We start from the raw sequence: 20151 nt of genomic DNA, 5'->3' as shown, positions 1-20151 counted from the left end.
ACTGTTGATTAATTTTGGATAAAATAAAATCCAAATCGAAGATAATTATTTTATTTGCTAATTACTGGAATTTTTTTTTAATTGATAGAGAGATAAAACACAAGCAAGGTACCTGACATGTTCTGAGCAGGTGTGTGAACTCTGCAGCAGTACAGGTGTTGTGACCCTCTCGTTCAGCCGCCTGTAACCTGCTCTCAGCACCCGTAATCCAGCCACACACATCAGCCAGCAGTCCTTCAGGAGATATGCTCTCCACCACACTCTGAGAGAGAGAAAGAGAACAGAGAAATGGGCATAAAGTAAGACGAAAGTGATAGACAGAGGTGGAGAGAATAGAGAAGAAAGAAAACAGTGGAGCCGGGTGAGGGGTGACACATGTAATCAAAGAAGAAAGAGAGACCTGATAATGGATAATAACTCTATTCCTCAAAGATTTCATCAACTTCTCAGTAATACAGGAAATCATGCCTGGATGGCTGCCTGACCTCCATGATAAATTTTTATACATGATGTTCTCCTTCAGAGAGACAATGCTCCAAACAGAAGAACATGAAACTGACAGGTCTTAATTTCCAACCATCCAGGATGTAGTTAGTAATGGAGTAAAATGTACCTGATGCAGTTCCTGTTGGACGACAGGAATATGTTTCTGTATTTCCACCCAGTCTTGCTCCACCTGAGTCAGCTGGGACTGTAGAGTCAGAAGAACTGGGGACAGAACCATCTCTTGTTTTACAGATAAATCGAATACAGATGAGGTTGGTTCCTCAAAGAAAACACCTTCATTTGTGATCTTTCCATCTGATTCTTCCGTGGTAGAAAGATTTTCTTCTGAGAGGATGTTTTGAATAGAGGAAAAATTGGTTTCTGAAGGTAAGGTGACATCTACAGATGAGGAGTCTTCAGGGTTGTTATCTAGGACAATGGAGGTCTGGTTGCTAGTTTCACTTGGCTGTAGGTCTTCAGAGGTTGTTGTATTTCCAGAGGGAGTGGAGGTTCTTGGAGCACTGGTGGTTCTGCTGATCTTCTGTGTCTCAATGTTCTGCTCTCTTTCATTGAGCAACAGGATCAAAGATCCAGAACTGATCACTGATGCCTTTAGGGCCGATTTCACCTCTAGCTCCTTCATGAACTCCTGTGTCAAAAACATCCCAGATACAAAAATGTCCTAATATAACCAGTGTTGTAATCATTAAAACTAAACCTATTTTCATTATTTTCATTAGTTGAAATTAATATTAAGTTAACTTGCATAAAAGAAGGTTTCCCTGTTGAAAAAGCAGCATATGCTGGTTAGGTATGTTTTGAAGCATGGCAGCCGGTCATGAGCTGGTTTAAACTGGTCATGTGCTGGTCAGCAACTAGCTCCTGCTCAGGACCAGCTCATAACCAGCTTATAACCAGCTCAGGACCAGCGTAAACCAGCTCATGACCAACTAAGGACCAGCTTAAACCAGCTCAAACCAGCTGCCATGCTTCAATTACAGGTATGCTGGTTTTTTCAACAGGGTTTATGTAGCTTTTAATTATTTGATTGTTCAAAATCATCTAAACTAAAAACGAATGATTAGAATCACTGGTTGACTGACTGTGAAGTGCTGAAAATGGGAGAGGGTGTCCGGTTCCTGTTCAGCTGTGGTCATGTGATCTCTCCATGTATGAAGGCGCTCTCTGGCTTGTCGCATCCACTCATTCAGAGCCTCTGAATCGTTTTGGTACCTGGAAAAAAGTGTAGTGGTAATTCTTTATATTTTTCCTTTGTGTGAATTTTGAGCATTTTTTGATTTTAAAAGACTGAGATAGCATATAATTCTGCACATTGTGTAATGAAATGGCAAGAATTCTTTCAGAGTGAAAACTCTGGTTGACTTAATTTTACCCACATCATTCATTTTTACCTTTTCCAAAGCTTCTTAAGATGGTGGGTGGGGGGTAGTCCTTGCTCCACCCTCCTTTGAAGTGCAGCCAATCTCTGTTCCAGTTTTGCTGTAGACACACCCACTATGCATATAGGCACACCCACATCACTACTAGAAATCTGCTCCTGCTGTCTGCGGCCCTCATCCAGAACCAGACTGATCCGAGCTCTATTCTTCTCCAGAACCGCCAGCACACTCTATCACAAACAACAAGAATTCAAGGATCTTCAAAAATACATGCATTCTGTTTTAAAGGTATACATATATGTGTGTCAGTTCACTATATATAAGTCTAAACCATTACCTGATAGACAGAAATATTCTCGCTGAGCTGCTCCTCAGTTTGGTCCTGCAGACGTGTTATGGGAAGTTGAGTCTCTAACCTTTGCAGAAGCGTATCTAACCAGGACTGATTTTCATCCCAGTGAGTGCAAACCTGAAATGCATCAAAGTCCTTATCAAGGGCAGAGGAGTATTAACTAAAAATATATTCAAATCGGCTGTTGGTCATTCAGTCTACAAGTTAATTTATTCATGCACTCATCAATCCCATTTGCTTGTTCTTTTATATATACTGTACATCAATCTCTTTTGCATTCTTGTATCTCTTGGCTAATTCAGCTTTCAATACAGAAAAACTGTAAAAAGTGTCATTCCACATGATCTCTTGATTCTTTCGCTCTCGTACCTGCAGCCCTGAGTGCAGCACTGTGCCAACAGCCTGAGCCTGCTGCAGGACACTGGACACTTGACGTTCAACCTCAGACACTTCAGTCTCCCAGCCAGAGGCGGCGCTATCTGGCATCCACACACTCAGTTGCTGCAGTCTCCTCAGGTGGGCACCCAGAGACAGGAAAAACGCCTATAGATTTACAAAGTTAGGGAGATGAATGAGAGATTATATATAGTAATGTTGCTATAATGTGCATGATTCATGTGTGATGTAATGTATATTTGTTTTGGGTTTTTTTTTGTATTTGTGCAGCTGATTAATTTGTGTGTGTATTTAGCTAGGATGTTTGAAGGTGTGTGATATGTTTACCGTGTGTGTGTTGAGGTGTGTCTGTATTTGTGCTGGATTCCTGAACTCCAGCTGAGAGGTGCAGGTGAGTTTCTCTCCTCCAATCGTCAGAAGCATCTGCAGACCCTTCAGGATTTTTTCACTCATCTTCTGCTCATCTAGACTCCACTGCACAACTCCACAGCGCTGCTCTAGATCACTCCAAACACTCTCCAATACCGCCTACAGAGAGTGTATATTACAATTTAATATGTATATTATTATATTGAGTAAATTCGGACTTTAATTACAATTGTGCCCCATGCTTGCTAACAGGAAATGAATTGTAATTTAAAAGACATTTTATAATAAATTCTGAATGCTGCACATCCATACCTCCAGTGTGCTGATCTGCTGTGTGAGGGACGAGGGCTGATCTCGACTCTCTGTTTCTTCTTTAAGTTCTGCCAACTTTCTCTCACTCTGCTCCACTTCCCGTTTCCATCCAGTGATGGCCTTCATGTGGAATCACAAATACAGAAAGGTCAAAATCTTAGAGTTTAGGCACAGTGAACACCTAATGCTGTTATACAACATATCTGCACTAACAAATGATGCTTTTCCAATCAAACGAGTGGATCAAAACTAATAAGAAAAATGGTTTCTGGTGCAAGAAACCTTGGCTAGCATTATGAGTGGTTTTCAGAGGAAACATTATAACTTATAAAATGCAGAGAGGTGAAGTGGCACCGAAGTCAGCAAATGTACACTGAAGACATCAGCATTTTTTCTTGCAGATATGTTAAAGAGTATTAGGCCTATTTCTCCAGTAGTGTTTAATCTTCACACACACATCCTGATGTGTTACAAGCTGTGTTATTCACAGGCTTGTGTGCTTACCTGCAGCTGTGTGTGAAGGTCATAGTGGGTTTCTCCATTAGTTGTAGGGTGAAGGATTGACGCATTAGTTAGTATTAAGTCATGCAGGTCTTTCACTCTCTTCTGCAGGGTTTGACACACAAGGAAATATTACAAATGAGTCATGCTTGATTAAAAAAGGTCAAAATAAAAGTACAAACGAGTAGACCTTAAATACTCATCTTAAATGCAGAGATAGAATTATGGGCTTAAACACGAGACTGAAGAGAACATTATGTCTGACATTATGATGACAAGTTGTTTCATAACAAACAAGTGTGAGTATTTGTGACAGTTATGAAGGCGAGACATCCGAAGGTTTGGGGCGTTAAAACCTGCAAAAATGTAACTGCTGCTGACACACAAATTTTCTGAACCATGTTTCTAGTAGTAACTTAAACTGCAGGAGTATTTTTAAGTGACTGCACACACATCTCATCACTTTGTGCTGGTAATAAGCAGATAAAAGTCTGACCTGCAGCTGAGTCGTGTGTTTTAATCGTTCCTGTAGCTGCTCCTGTTTATCAGCGAGAGTCTTTTGAACGTCACATACACACTGCCTCAGCAGGTCAAAACAAGTGGAGGTCTCTGATATCGCTGAACCCAAACCTAACAACTTTATGACCTCTGACCCCTGGGAGGTCAATATGGCACCCAAGGAGATCAGCTCTGCAGATAAACCCTATAAATCAGAGAAGAAATGAGGAGTAATGCATAAATGAAGTGACAGACAGATGGTCTGATGGATGGCTGAATACCTGTAGCTGCTCTAATTGGTTTAATATTTCAGTGTTTAAGGTTGCTGGCTGAAACATAAGAGTGTGTGTGAGAGAGTTGAGCGTGAGATCCACTCCACTCAACACCTCAAATAGACCTTCATCCAGAGATTGATCCTGCACACAGGCACACAGAAAGATCAGTTAAATATATTTGTTATCAAGTTGGACAGTATTGACTGAATGTGTACTCTTATCTTGAAAAGAGAGTATCTGTTATGCTACACATCTTTTTAAAATGTTATGAACAGTAATCCTGTGTGTTATGTGTGTTTGTTATTCATGTAATTACCTTTGTAACTGCTGAGTTTTGCAGTTCTTTGAGTTGTGAGATGTTGGATTGAATCTCCTGGAGACAGAAAGAAACAGCAGCTCCAGTCCACAAACACACAGATGGAGCGAGGATCTGTTCACACACACAAATATCGCAATGTTCTTTACTTAAAATAACGCCCACATTAAAATTACTACACATTAAACATTAGCAAACAGAAACTTTAAATAAACATTTGGAGAAAATCAGGAGTGTTCAGACCTCAGATGGATCCTGATCTTTATCTCCACCTTGCTCTGTCTCTGCTGTCTTGGTCAATCTGCTGCAGAGGTGTGTCCACTTCCTGTGGACTGCTGCTAACTCTACTTCCTGTCTTTTATCTTCATTTGCTGGTGAGGGGCTGCAGACATCATGGAGTGTTATATGGCTACAAAGTCTAGGCATATATTTGTATAAATAAGGGTGTGTATTTAGATACCCTGCATGTTCATCTGTGCTCTGGCTCTGTGTTTGGGCTCTGCTGCCTTGAATTGCAATAGCTTTAGTTAGATCCTTCTGTTCATTCAATCCATGCTCCAGTTCCTTAAACAGACAAAGAAAGAGAGTGAAAGAGCCGGTCTCAGTGATAATGATGGACTGACATGACATTTCATAGACTTAGAAGCATTAAAACAGGTTAAAAATCAGTAATGTTTTGTAATTCAGGACATCATTTTCCAGCAGAAGTGTCTGAAACCAGTGTTGGGAAGGTTACTTTGGAAATGTAATAGGTTACAGATTACAAGTTACCCTATTTAAAATGTAATAGTAGTGTAACTATTTCAATTACTTTATTAAAGTAATGTAACTGATTACATTTGAATACTTTTTGATTACTTTTCTAAATTTTTAACAAATGTTTTAAAATAATTTTTTTTTTCAAACATTTAAAGCAGTCACGGTTAACTTTACAGTAGGACTCAACACTAGTTAGTATCAGACTTTCAAAATCCTTCTTCACTTGAATTAAGATAATAATTATTTAATTTAAAGCACGGCCACCACAAAATCAGACTTTAGCAGCTATGTTTACTTTGAGATCATTCTGCGGTTAAATACAGATTTATGATCATAAGATACAGTTTAATACTAGCTTTTTGAAATCAAAATATTTGCATAGCCATGACAAGTAACACTGGCATCTAGCAATGCTTTGGGGAAAAAAACTGTTAATCTTTAAAAAAAAATAAAGCATATACATAAACCCAAACAGGAAATAAAACAGTTATTGAATAAGCATGTGTCCTATTCTGTGTCCTAAACTCCTGAAACATTGGTGTCTCATATTTTAGAGCATTCGATGCAATTTGGGAAAGAAAGAAATCAAATCTGTACGTGTGTGAACATATTCAGATGTAACCCCCTTTGTAATCTTTAACATTTTCATAAATAACTGTAATTTAATTACACATTTTTTCTTAGTAACTGTAACATATTACAGTTACATTTATTTTGTAATTAAATTACGTAATTCCGTTACATGTAACTAGTTACTCCCAAACACTGTCTGAAACTATAGCTGTCATGGAGTTACATAGTACCTTTATAATATCCAGGTTTTATTGCTAATTAAAAAAACGAGTACATAATTTTATAAATATTTTATTTCATTTCATTTTATTTGAACCTGAAATGTGAAATCAAAAATATACACTACTTCAAAAGTTTGGAGTCAGTGGGATTTATTTTAAAATAATTAATAATTTTATTCAGCAAGGATAGGTTAAACTGATCAAAAGAGACAGCGAAGACATTTATAAATTAATGCTACAAAAGATTTCTATTTCAAATAAATGCTACTCTTTTGTACTTTTTATTCATAAAAGAATCCTAAATGTATAATGGTTTCCTCAAAAATATTAAGCAGAACTTTTATAATAATAAATGAGTTCTTGGGCACCAAATCTGAAGACTGGAGTAATGGGCTGCTGAAAATTCAGCTTTGTCATCAAAAGAATAAATTACATTTTATAATATATTAAAATAAAAAATTGTATTTTAAACTGAAAAAAAAAAAAAAGATTTAACAATATTATGGTTTTCCTGTATTTTACTGTAGTTTTGATCAAATACAAGCAGCCATTAAAAAATCTTACCAACCCCCCAAAATAAAATCTGCGTTAATGGTAGAGAGTTAGTAGAAATATTGTCAGAGCAAGAAAAAACCTAATCTGACTATATATAGGCTAGTAAAAAATCCTTATTGTTAAACCCTGCAGAGACACATTTTTCAAGAAAGGTGAGCTATAACTAATATTTTAAAGTGTGTGAATGAATGTGTGCATTACCCTTTGTTGTTGAAGGCTGCTCTGTCTAAACAGTTTGGTTTTGGAAGAACTCAACATCTCCTGCACACTGCTGCTGCGCGTCAACCTGGCCTGCAGGGGGCGCTGACTCTCAACATGCACCTGCAGACAGAGAGAGACAGAAACATAACACCTCAGACAGCCCTATTTTCAGAGCTCAAATCCAGGCACTTTGCTGCCTCTCACTAGCAACACTTCTAGATTTAATACCTCAGAATCAGCAAATGTGAAAATCAGCAGCAATTAGCATGCTAATGATCACTTTCTGTCATCACATGCAATCTGTTCATTAAGTACACCTGGATTACGCTGTCCCCAACATAAAAAACAGACATTTTGTGGTTGGTAACAGACTAAATTCTGGATGTATTAGTGTATGTGTGTCTGTGTACCTGATCTTCGCCGTGTCTCTCTTGCAGCTGTAACTGGACTGTCACCAGTCTGTTCTTCAGCAGCTGGAGTTTGGTGTTGAGCGATTCAGCCTCATGTTGCTCCTGTTCTTTCAATCCACACACAGGAAGACTGGAGATTCTCTGTTCAATCTCCACAAGAATTGTCTAGATGGATGAAAAAAAAAACAATTACAAATCAACATACACTCAAACTAAATTCTAAATCACTCTAACACAGCATACACTCATAGTGACAACAAAAAGTTACAAAAAACACCTATTAAAGCTGAGGTTCAAAGGTAATAAACACCATAAAGATCAGAGTCCTCCTCAGAGAATGAACTAGCAGGGCTGAGAGGCAGGTGACAGGTGTTTAATGCACCATTTGACACATTTCACACAACGCTTGTACTTGGAAAAACAAATATGAACAAAAATCTCATTAATAATCCAACACACAGACTTTAGATGGGGATCGATCAGTGTCTGTCCACCTGTACATCCTGCAGCAAACACTGAGTGCATACAGCACATAATTTTTTCTTAATAACTTAATGATGATTCCTTGATGATGATAATTATCATAACTTAAAGGGATAATTCATTCAAAAATGACAATTCTGTCATTATTTACTCACTCTCATGTTTTGAGAATATGTGTCTGTTTGTGTCTTATGAAAAGAAGCCAATGGTCATCAAAACTGTTTGGTACCAACATTCTTCAAAATACCTTATTTTGTGTTCCACAGAAAAAAGTAAGTTATGCAGGCTATTATGGAAGCCTGTTTTGTAATACTGAGTTTATATGTAACAAATCCCACTTTTTTCATGCAATCATGTGTATATAAACTTGCAATTCTGAGAAAAAAAAATTACTTTTTATATTTTTTAAATTCCTTGGTGGAAACCAACTTCCATAGGTTTTAAACGACATGAGGTTGAGAAAATGATCACAAAATTGTAATTTTTGGGTGAACTATCCCTTTAACACATTCTTGACCAGAACCAAATGTATACAAATGATCAGATATATTTTTCTACAGGCTGATTGATTCCTGCATATGATGGCTGCTGGTGTGTTTAAGTGGTAGTTATAACCGTTTACCAGGTCACTGTGCTGGAGCTCGGCTGAATCTCTGAATCTTTGATGAAGGAGTTGGGTTACACACACACACACACACACACACACACACACACACACACAAAGGTGAGTGCACTGCATATCTGGTTTAACCACTTTAAAATGCCAAACAGCACAATGAGACGGAATGTTCAATGCCAAGCTCAAAAAATCAGGAGAGCATAAACATCTGTATTCCTTTTAGGCTTTAAGACACACTTCAAAAGATCTGACAGGCTAAATTATTCGATTTAAATGGGGAAACTTACAAGGAACTCGTAGAAAAAATATTGCATCAGCACTTGACAGATAAGCTATCTTTCTCCTAAAGTAACTTTAAATGAAAGTGAGCACTCAATAACTGAAATATCTGCATAGTGTTTCCTTAAGAAAGGAGAAGTTGAAATTCATGATGCATTGACACGTTCATGCATCGGAAATACAGCGCTGTGTGGGTTTACAGACATGCTCATGCATGTTATGTGTATAACATGTATGTGTGTTTAAAAGAGAATAAAATAGGTTGAGAGAGAAAGGAAAGAAAGAAGCAGGCATCGATATGTCTTCACTCCACCCGAAAAGTAAATAACAGACTCATATTATTTGGTTCATTGAGCCATGATGTACAGTACTGCCCACTCACTCACTTACTGTACACTTGCATTTCCAATGCTTATAAACACAAATATAAGCATTTAACTCTAGCGATTCAGCGCTAAGATTTACCTGCAGTGATTTAGCATTAAGAGCAAAAGCAGTTATCCATCATCAAATAAGACAATAAAACAAAATAATTATTTTGTTTCCATAATCACTGAAACCAATCTAATCTAATCTAATCTAATCTGCTCCTGACTGTATTTCAGCCAATCAGTATTTTTGTACACTGTAACTATTATTCTAAACAAATAATACATTTTCAGTCTAACCAGAATTCTAAGTTAAAATAAACTTTGACAGTCTATTAATCATAAAGACTGCATTGTGTTTAAATGTACATCATGAGATCTGAGCTTGTGTCCTGTGATTACTGCCATCGGCAAACACTTAGATCTCCAAGCAATAAAAGAGTTTACAGTTGTAAAACACTGCAGAAAAAGAAAGACAATGAAAGAGCAAGGCACAAAGAAAAAGAGAAAGACTTGATTATACAGGAGAGAACTGATTTCTACAGAAACTGATAATGATGTCTTTTAAAGTTTTATAGAACTGAACAGTTCTACTTTTTTACAGACAGAAACATTAGAAGAAGATTGTATGATCGTGTCAGATTGGTCTGTAATACTCATGGCAGGTTTAGAGGCAACTTTATTTTGAACGGAGCCAAATATATAACCAGGATCAATGTGTGACAGATCTCAGCTCTGAGCACTTCCTGTTCTGCTGAGTCAGCATCAGCAACAACAGTAGCAGAGGGAATATGTGTGTGTTTTGTCTTTTTTTTATTATTTTATTATTTTATTTTATTTCAAAATGTCAATAGATTTTAGTCATTTTTATTTTAGTTTTAGTCATTTTAGTACATTAATTTAGTAAATTAATTTAGAGAAATGTTGCCTTGGCTGAAGTTTTTATATTTTATTTCAGTTGACTTTTATTTGATTTCAAATGGTTTTAGTGGTAACACTTTATTCTAAGCACCAATTCTCACTATTAACTAGTTGCTTATTAGCATGCATATTACTAGTATACTGGCCGTTTATTAGTACCTATAAAACACATATTAATGCCTTATTCTCCATGACTATAGTTTAGATCCTAGCCCATACCCAAACTTAACAACTACCTTACTAACTATAAATAAGCAGCAAATTAGCAGTTTATTGAGGGAAAACTCTTAAGTAATAGTGAATATGTTCCCTATTCTAATGTGTAACCGTTTAGTATACAGTTTAGTTAACTATAATCACAACAATATATATTTAAAGTCACATGCAGAGATAAATCAAATATTAAAACATTTCCTTGACCTTTGAAATGCAGGTATATGTGTGTGTGTGTGTGTGTGTGTGTGTGTGTGTGATCACCTGGCAGTTGTGAAGTTGTTGTTCAATGCATTGCTGCATGGCTGCGTCCTGTGCTTGCTGTCTCGACCCCTCCAGACTGACCTGTGCTCTCTCCAGACACACCTCCAGCTGCTTGGCCCTCTCACAGCAGGCATGAAGTAGCACGTCACCGGACAACCATCCACCCGAGCCCCCGGCTTCACCTGCGGCCTGGACAATCATACACAACAGCAGCTCAGAGCCAGATGTACATGAAGAGAGAAAAGAAAATCACGAGGCAGGGGAAGGATAATAGAAGACAGGTAAAGGTAAAGACAGGTGTACTGAGAGAGAGAGAGAGAGAGAACACCTGCTCTGGCTGACTGCAGCAGAAACAGTGAGTACACAGCAGCACAAACACACAAACACACACTGGGTGTGTCCTCTGACCCAGAGACAAACAAACTTTCATACTCTCACACACTCTGCTTTCTTTCTCTCTCAGTTTCTGTCTCACACAGGTTTAACCCTTTTGCTTGTTTCTCTGCCCTCTGGTGCAGTCTTTCCCTCAATAAACTGTCTCAGCTTTCATACCAGTCATTTGTCATGTAGCTTCTCTCTTTCTCTCTCTCTCTCTCTCTCTGTCTGTCCCTGGTTTTCTCCACCCACCTGTGGCTACAACTACTTCCTGGAATGTCGTCACTTTCGAGGGCAGCTTGTGTGACAAGGAACACACTCACACACACATTAAGGAGGAACTATACTTTTGCCTTGCACAGGCTCAAATGGCCTAGATTATTTTTCATCCTTTATTCTATTCCATTACAATTCACTTCTTTCTAGCTTTAGAAAAAATCCTGCTTTTGTCACAGAATATCTTAATTTATTGGAATTACTGCAATTCATAGATGTTACTCTTTCTTCCATATATCAGAAATATAGCCACATAGATTAGACGGGCTCTATAATAATTTAAGAATCAACCACCATAACCTATGGACTTCAAATCTGAAAACTGGGAATGTGTCCCCCTCAGTGTCTTTGGTGGTTATAGTCCTGGGTCATATTTTATCAAAATCTTTTCGTGATTTTTTTTTTTTTGTACTATGAAAACATACTTTCAGAAATCCAAACTTCCTTCCCAGTCCACAGAGACTTTTTATTAAAAACTTTTTGACGTCAGACAGACATATTTCAACACTGGACTGCCCGTATTTACATCAACGCCTATTCTGTGGGTAAGCTAATGAGGAAGTAGGATTTCTATGCAAAAGGGTATTTATATACAAGTATTAAAGTCACAACAGCAAAAAAAAAAAAAAAATTGGCCTCCTCAATTGTAACAATCAGAGAGTGAAATGATCATAAATAAACTAAATCAAGACTTTTTGACGTAAAAAAAAAAAAAGATTAACGTGGACATTTGCAGAAAAATATACAAATTGATTAGTTTAGTTTTGAATATTTTCTGCATATGGGTGGATTCCTGATTTTGTGCAGAGTTTAACACGGTAATAGTAATAATACCAAATATTAATAATATTAATAATAGTACATATCGAGCTGTTAATTATTAATAACCAACAATTAATGATTAATGAAGGATTATTTTTAAGGAATCACCTAGTTGCAAAGGTAAATTCCTGTTACTGAATCCAATCTTTGAGATCTCAGACTGCAAGAATAGCACTGAGTAGGCTATTCTAGTGTAAGAAACAGAAATATTTCTCCTTTGGGTGAGCAAAGAGAAATGTGCAGATAAAATGCAACACACACTCAGATTTACTACAGTTTGAAGTCAGCAGGTGAGTGAGTTGATGTGTAAAGTGTGAGTCAGTGGGGTGAGATTCACTATCAGCATCTGTGCTTACCAAAGATGCACTCGCAGCCAGTGGCTCTGTCCTCTCCAGGCAGGGCTTGACTGTAATTTGTGTGTGTGTGTCGTGTGTGCTTCTGCTGTCTAACCTACGGTCTTCTGCATTTGATGGAGTGTGTGTCAGAGTGTGTAAATGTTGCTCTGGTGATTTGGCTGATGGTGTATTTGTGGGTTTTGAGGAGCTCAGGCTCTGAGGCACAAAGGTGGTTTTCTCTAAGTGAGTCTGTTGACTGAGTGTGGAATGTATTTCTGAAACTACCTTCAGTTTTTCTGAGGAATCACCCAGCCCTTCATCAGAGGTCATGACATTAGGTAAGGTGTACATGTCTTTTGTTTCGGTGGGTGGGGCTTGTGACTCTGAATGTTTCTGTGTCATGTGTGTCAGTGTGAGTTTGTAATTGGTGTGTGGCGTCTGTTCCCCCCTCCATGCACCCTGCTCCTGACACAGACAGAGAAAGAGAGAGACGAGCAAGTGTGAATTTTTTGTTGGAATTTATTTTTTTTTCAGACTTGAAAGGAGCATGATAGTGTTCACACAGGAGGTATCAGAGGGAGAGATCAGGAGAACATGCACAGGTGCGTATAAGAGTCAGTGCGTTTACATGGCACAAAAAGACAAAATATAAATAACATAAAACATATACTACTGTTCTTCTTATATTCTTGAGCTTACTTTTAGAAAATGTGTCATGTAAACAACAATCGTTCATGAAAAACAATAAAACAATAAAATTAATCATAATACACATGCACTTAGACATAACTGTGCAGAGTGAGCAGCCAGCGATTAGCTGATTTTTATGGTTCACGTTACATTGTTTCACTCCACGAAACAAAATCTGTTCAACAATCCTTTCAGAGTAACCATCTTATCTTGCATTTGGAAAAAGAAAACACACTGCTATATAAAAACCAAAAAAATACATGCCATATAAAAGATTTTAGGATCTTTTTGGTATCATAGTATTGTATTTAGTAGCTAAAAGTCAAGGAAAAGATACCATGCAATGGACAAATACACTGATTTTCCTGCTTGGTTGGACATTTAATGCAATAATTATGCTTAAATGTGGAAAATAGTAATAATGAAAAGGTAATGAAAAGTAGGTGTGTCCAAAATTTTGACTGATAGTGTATAATGATATTTGTAAATAAAATAGTTTTATATCTGATGGAATCTGGTGGGAGTAACTGTGCAGCGTATGAAAAATAGTGCTTTTTAAGCGTTAAGGTGCAGTCATATTTATCGTCGCTCTGAGAAATTGTGCAGGTGAAATTTCTACTGAAATCGGCGCAGCGAAGAATTTTGCCTGATGGGCTTTTGGTGGCAAAAATAAATGTCCTTAATGTCAAAGTGAATTTTACGTCAGGTTCAGATTTGGTGAACTTTCTGTTCAGCCATTTTTTCATAACACTATACTTCAATACTATAACCAGATGAAGAAAACATCTGTTTAGAAAAAAATGATTTAGGGTTGGTTTGTTTGCTAGCTGGCAGAATAGTATATTTTGCAAAATTCAGTTGAGCAACGGTAAGTGTGAAAGCACCTTTATACTGTAGTTGATTATAATGGGATCCAGTTTGATTGTGCAACACCGCACACGTCCTGTATAGACACAGTGTAACATGTAAACATCGATATTATGGAAAGTGACAAAAATTCTAAATGCTCTTTGGTATTAGAATGTTCTCTCTCTCGATCTGCAGAATATCCTGACAGAATTAGTCAACATCAAAAACATTTAAAAAGAAAATCATAAACTCCTCCTCAGGAAGTTGCTTTAAGTCCTTATATACAATGATTTGTTTGATTTATATAAAACTATTTAGCCTAATTTTCCCCTTGTTTCATTATTGTGAACTCAGTTCCGAACTATTTGAAGAGATTCTCTCCTCGGAAGTCTTTATTTTTTTACACATCTGCCATGTAAATGCACTGGGAAGAGAGTTCTAGCTCTAGAAACATCTACATCTAGGGGTTGTAGAGGTGGGAGTTAAGACATGGAGGTTCTGTAGGGAGAGAACTACAACTAGGAGACCAAACACCTCTGCTGGCCTCTGGAAGGGGACGTGGAGATCTCTGTAACAGAGGAGGTATTGGTTACCATGTCTGCAGGGAGAGACTGGCTTTCCACTGTGGCATCTGCTTCAGATAAAGCTTCTGACACACCTGTTCCTGAGGCCACAGAGGTATCTACTTCTACCTGCAAACACAGGGAAAAAGAGGTTACTCTACATACTCTGATATGATATCTGATATGATATCTTTTTGTAGTTCCAAAAGACTACAAAACGTTAATAATGTTTTAAGTGGTCGAGAGGTTTAAGTGGCCACTTAGCACTTTTTAAAGAACAAAAATTTGACACACTGTCTTTTTTCAGAGGCTGCAAGGCAGAAATAATTTTGCCCCTGAATACACTGCACATACACATTAATGTGATCAAATAAAGACTGGCCATTACTGTAGAGGTCTAGTGTTACCTTTGAGTCTGCTGCTTCTGCTTGCTCCAAAATCTGTTCTGTAGAAGAGACCACGTCTGCAGAAACGGTGTCCTGCAAAAAAACAACAACAACATTTTCAACCACGTGATTGGTTATTCAAGTACAGATTAAGTCTTGTCTCAAACGGAAGAGTTTGCAAAACAAATTTATAAAGCCCAATATGTTGTGCATTATTATAGTTATTTGTCCATGGATAAGAGCTCTCTATATTGTGCCTATGAACACCTGCATGACAGAATCATGGTATTGTTAATAATACAGATTTAAACTTAAAGAGATAGCTCACCCAAAAATGAAAATTTGATGTTTATCTGCTTACCCTCAGGGCATCCAAGATGTAGGTGACTTTGTTTCTTCAGTAGAACACAAACGAAGATTTTTAACTCAAACCGTTGCAGTCTATCAGTCTTATAATGGCAGTCAATGGGCTCCACGGCTTTGAGAGTAAAAAAAAAACATACACAGACAAAACCAAATTAAACCCTGCGGCTCGTGACGATACATTGAGGTCTTAAGACACGAAACGATCGGTTTGTGCAAGAAACTGAACAGTATTTACATAATTTTTTACCTCCGATCCACTGCAATGTCCAACCGTCCTGAGCGCGTTCACAACACAGTATTTACATAATTTTTTACCTCCGATCCACTGCAATGTCCAACTGTCCTGAGCGCGTTCACAACATCCGGCGCGTGACGTCGAATAAATACGGTTGGGCAAAAAATTCCACGTTGTCTGATGATATATCAACATAGTCTTCCATTGTGATGACCTGTACTTCTAAATATCTTTAGATCATTGCAGTGCCAGTGAACACGTCCACAATCTCTCTGCACTGTGTAAATAATGAGGGATGTATACGCGTGACAGGTCGCTTCCACACATGCGTCTACTATCATACATATGCATAGATCCCTATTCGACCGCTCCAGATACGTTGACGCGTCCGCCATTTTGGAATGTATCGCGGCCCATAGAAACAGTCACTAATGAGGCATCTACTTAAATATATCTATGTCTATCTACTATGCCAGAGCACATACACGCGTCACGCGCCGGATGTTGTGAACGCGCTCAGACATTGCGGTGGATCAGAGATAAAAAAATATATAAATACTGTTCAGTTTCTTGCACAGACCGATCGTTTCATGTCTTAAGACCTCAATGTATCGTCACGAGCCGCAGGGTTTAATTTGGTATTGTCTGTGTATGTTTTTTTTACTCTCGAAGCCGTGGAGCCCATTGACTGCCATTATAAGACTGATAGACTGCAACGGTTTGAGCTAAAAATCTTTGTTTGTGTTCTACTGAAGAAACAAAGTCACCTACATCTTGGATGCCCTCGGGGTAAGCAGATAAACATCAAATTTTCATTTTTGGGTGAACTATCCCTTTAATCTCTGTAAATACACGTAATAAATTTTAGACGGATATAAATTAGATTTGCTTAATGTTTAAATTTATTCATCATGTGCCACATTTGCAAATGGAGATCACAGCACTTGTGATTCCCAAGTACAGGGAGTATCTGAAAAATAGTAAATGCAAACTCAATGAAAGAACGAAGTCATAGGAACGAGGAATAACACGCAGATCATCATCTAATCAAACTGCACTGTGTTCAGAAAAGTAAAATCTGAATTATCTAGTTATATTAAACTGAAAGAAAGAAATCAAAACTTTGATGTGACAAAGCAGAATCTGGAAGAAGAAGAAACAAGGACTTGGTGAAGATGAGGAGGGTGATGATAAATGTAGTAAAGTACACAACAGGTTAAGTCAAATGGTGGAAAAACTATGAACCATGTGATGGAAAGAGTAAGCATGTAGAAAACATGCAGAGGAAACATCAGGAGGTGTCCAGGGCTGAAGTCTCTAATCCCTCTGCATTACCTCCACAGTCATGCTGAAGGAAGCCTCGGAATTCAGAGAGGTTGGTGATCTTCCTCTTGCCTCCTCATTCTGATTTTTTATGCAATCTTCATAGTCTTCATCGGAAGCATCTTCCTCTCCATCTCCTGGATCTTCACAGAGCTCCTGCTCTTCCTCAGACTCCTGCTGTCCCATCACATCAGAGACACACACATGCACAGCAGCAGGCACAAACACAACCGTGCAACCACAGACAAACATAGCATCAACTGGAGTGATGGAGAGGTTTCCGCAGATAGACAGACTGCAGACATGTCATGTGCTGCACTTGATATTATTAACCTCACAAATATGCGAATAAGAAGGAATTATGCTACCCCGTGTTAGAACATTCTAGGTTAATAACATCAAGTGTGTGAAGCCAGCAGAACTCTAGCTTTTGCATTTGGCTGTACCAGAAATGCTAACGGTCTGTATTTTAGTACTTGTTTGAGAATATAAACCATTAAGTTTTTTTTTTTTTGACTAAAAGTGACAATAAAAACATTTATAAAAACAAACATGGTTGTGTTGTTTAAATAAATAAAGTACAAAAGAGCAGTATTTGTTTATCAACGAATCCTGAAAAAATGATCACGGTTCAACTATTTCAATGTTGATAATAACAGGAAATGTTTCTTGAGCACCAAAATCAGCATATTAAATTTATGAAGGATAATATGACACTAAGGACTAAACTAATGGCTGCTGAAAATTCAGCTTTGCCATCACAGGAATAAATTAATAAAATATTTTGACTTCAAATTGTAAATAATATTGTAATATTTCAAATTGTAATAATATTTCAAAATATTACAGTTTTTACTGAATTTTTGATCTAATTAATACAGCCTTGGCTTTCTAACTGTTTATTTGTATATTTACATAGAAATTAACATTTAAAAAGAGAAAGTGGATTATTGTACACTTAACATTTAAAAAAATATATATAAAAATACCAACAAGAACATGATTTTTTTTCAGTATTAGGGTTTCTTCCCATATGTAAAAGATATTTTTTAAAAGGATACTTTAAAATAAGTTTAAAAATATAAAATGAACATGTCCAGACTATTTTTAAAAATATTTATTTTTGGCATTTTTTGCCTTTATTATGAAAGGACAGATCAGAACTAACAGGAAGCGAAGTGGGAGAGAGATAGGGGTCAGGATCGGGAAAGGTCCTCAAGACGGGATTCGAACACGGGACGCCCGTAGCGCTATGACACTGTATGTCAGTGCGCTGCTCACAAGGCTATAACGGTGCTGACATTTTTTTTTTTTACTATTTTTGTTTTGAAGTAACTGTTTTATGAAAGCAATGAACTATGCATGCTGTGCCCAACAAAGCCTTTTAGCCATGACTATACTGCACCTTACATATACCTTATTTCTTAATTCTCATACCTGTGTTTCTGTGAGGGTGTGGCTGCTTCTATCAGAGATCCAGGTGAGTCTCTGCTCCAGTGTGGATTGCTCCACCGTCATCAGCGTTGCTCCTGACTTTTTCAGGATGTCCTCCTCTACGTGCACAATCTGAATCTGACCACTCTCCTGCACACACATATTATAATCAATATGTAATCACTGCCTCTTGATCAACATAATTGTAACCTAATATTTCGTCTAACCTGTGTGTCTTCCTCAGTGATTGTGGGTGGAACACTGAGGGGCGGCGCATTGAGGGGTGTGACACAGAGAGATGGGACAGATGTCTCCTGTACCTCAATCGAGTATTCTAGTGCCAGCTGAGAGGACACAAACATAATACTGAGCATTGTGTGAATTGTGTTTGCATGCTTGTGTGTGCATACAGTATATATGTACACCTGTTCAAGTTCCAGCAGTTGTTTCTGTAGTAGTTCTACTTTTTTGAACACTAGGAGTGTGTTTTCAGCTTTGTCAGGAAGACACAGACCATCTTTACAGTTCTGAATCTCAGTGACTGTCCTTTTCATCAGGTCAATCCTTTCTTCTGTTGCCTGCAAACACACACAGCAATCAGGATCTTAATAGTAACTACATCATTTTGGTTACACTCATACCTGGTCAAAAATTTTCTTTTACCTTAAGACTGTTCTGACTGATGTCTTCTTTGGTGGTCAGAGTAGATTTGATTTTGGCCACATCTTTCTCCATGACTTTCACCTCTGACTCAATGGCATCCACTTCCTTAAAAACACACCATGCAAACATACATGAACAGATGAAATTCACAAATTCATGAAATTCACTTTTCTCTTTTACAGATAACACAACTCTGCATTTGTATGCACTAAACTACAGTTTAGCTAACCTCCTTCTAGGAATGTTAGATAAAATAGAACACACACACACACACACACACACACACACACACACACAGATATGATATATATATATCTCATAAAAGTAATTATTATAAGCTTTATATAAAAACAATACAAGTCTATAATATATAGTCATTTATCTTATTAGACGCTGGTATGCTCACTGCTGCTGCATCCTCTAGCTGAGAGAGAGGCCCCAGCAGGTTGTGCTGCATGTCTGCCACACGTCGATCAGCATTTGAGAGCTGCTCCTCTAATGGACTGACATCAAACACACTTCCCATCTCTGTCAGCACACTGCCGAAACCATGTAGAGCCCGTCTCATCTGAGCAGAATCATCCAGAACCATCTAAAACACACACATACACATGTAGAGTATTATTTGACATGAAAATGATAAAGCACTTTTAGCCTAATACAAAGATCTGGGCCAGTAACCAAATACTAAGTTTAAACCCCACAGTGGGATGATACAGGTTTCTTCAGCAGTCAGCTAAATGATAATGACGTGTCTGAGGATAATACCTGCAGTGCATTCACATGACTGTCCAGGCATCTGGCAGTGGTGTATGTGCAGGGTGTCGTAAGCCAAGACTGAGCCTCTGAGATCCAGCTCTGTGACCCCTTCACCATCTCCTCCTGCTCCTGCAGCCAGTCACGGACCTACACAGAGACAGTTTAGATAACACACTTTAGATAACACACAATTTAAGTCATAAATTAGTTAGAATTCACTGAAACTCCTGTTTTCTCTATCATGTTTAACTTCTTTGCTCAATTTTAGATTAACCATTCTTTAAATATTTATACAAGTACAGCA

At 37.7% G+C, this 20151-nt stretch overlaps 1 protein-coding gene across 1 annotated transcript in view; it reads right to left on the bottom strand.

Moving 5' to 3' along the window:
* syne2b (spectrin repeat containing, nuclear envelope 2b) overlaps positions 1 to 20151 on the bottom strand; it is a 93080-nt gene that overhangs the window by 27124 nt on the left and 45805 nt on the right. The window contains exons 71-95 of the mRNA XM_016442222.1: positions 19089 to 19193; positions 18851 to 19003; positions 18653 to 18769; positions 18429 to 18575; positions 17004 to 17168; positions 15089 to 15160; positions 14646 to 14810; positions 12601 to 13089; positions 10772 to 10960; positions 7625 to 7789; positions 7215 to 7334; positions 5366 to 5469; positions 5149 to 5287; positions 4906 to 5019; positions 4596 to 4730; positions 4313 to 4519; positions 3820 to 3921; positions 3316 to 3435; positions 2962 to 3162; positions 2608 to 2781; positions 2224 to 2355; positions 1899 to 2116; positions 1590 to 1719; positions 614 to 1135; positions 113 to 262 (exon numbers count right to left, since the gene is read on the bottom strand). Of these exons, the coding sequence (XP_016297708.1) occupies positions 113 to 262; positions 614 to 1135; positions 1590 to 1719; positions 1899 to 2116; positions 2224 to 2355; positions 2608 to 2781; positions 2962 to 3162; positions 3316 to 3435; positions 3820 to 3921; positions 4313 to 4519; positions 4596 to 4730; positions 4906 to 5019; positions 5149 to 5287; positions 5366 to 5469; positions 7215 to 7334; positions 7625 to 7789; positions 10772 to 10960; positions 12601 to 13089; positions 14646 to 14810; positions 15089 to 15160; positions 17004 to 17168; positions 18429 to 18575; positions 18653 to 18769; positions 18851 to 19003; positions 19089 to 19193 (4335 nt within the window). The remainder of the gene's footprint in view (positions 1 to 112; positions 263 to 613; positions 1136 to 1589; positions 1720 to 1898; positions 2117 to 2223; positions 2356 to 2607; positions 2782 to 2961; positions 3163 to 3315; positions 3436 to 3819; positions 3922 to 4312; positions 4520 to 4595; positions 4731 to 4905; positions 5020 to 5148; positions 5288 to 5365; positions 5470 to 7214; positions 7335 to 7624; positions 7790 to 10771; positions 10961 to 12600; positions 13090 to 14645; positions 14811 to 15088; positions 15161 to 17003; positions 17169 to 18428; positions 18576 to 18652; positions 18770 to 18850; positions 19004 to 19088; positions 19194 to 20151) is intronic.

Source organism: Sinocyclocheilus anshuiensis, unplaced genomic scaffold, assembly GCF_001515605.1.
Source record: "Sinocyclocheilus anshuiensis isolate Anshui unplaced genomic scaffold, SAMN03320099.WGS_v1.1 scaffold487, whole genome shotgun sequence".
Lineage (NCBI taxonomy): Eukaryota > Metazoa > Chordata > Actinopteri > Cypriniformes > Cyprinidae > Sinocyclocheilus > Sinocyclocheilus anshuiensis.
Note: the sequence above shows the minus strand (reverse complement) of the source record. Positions and strands in the feature narration are given on the sequence as shown.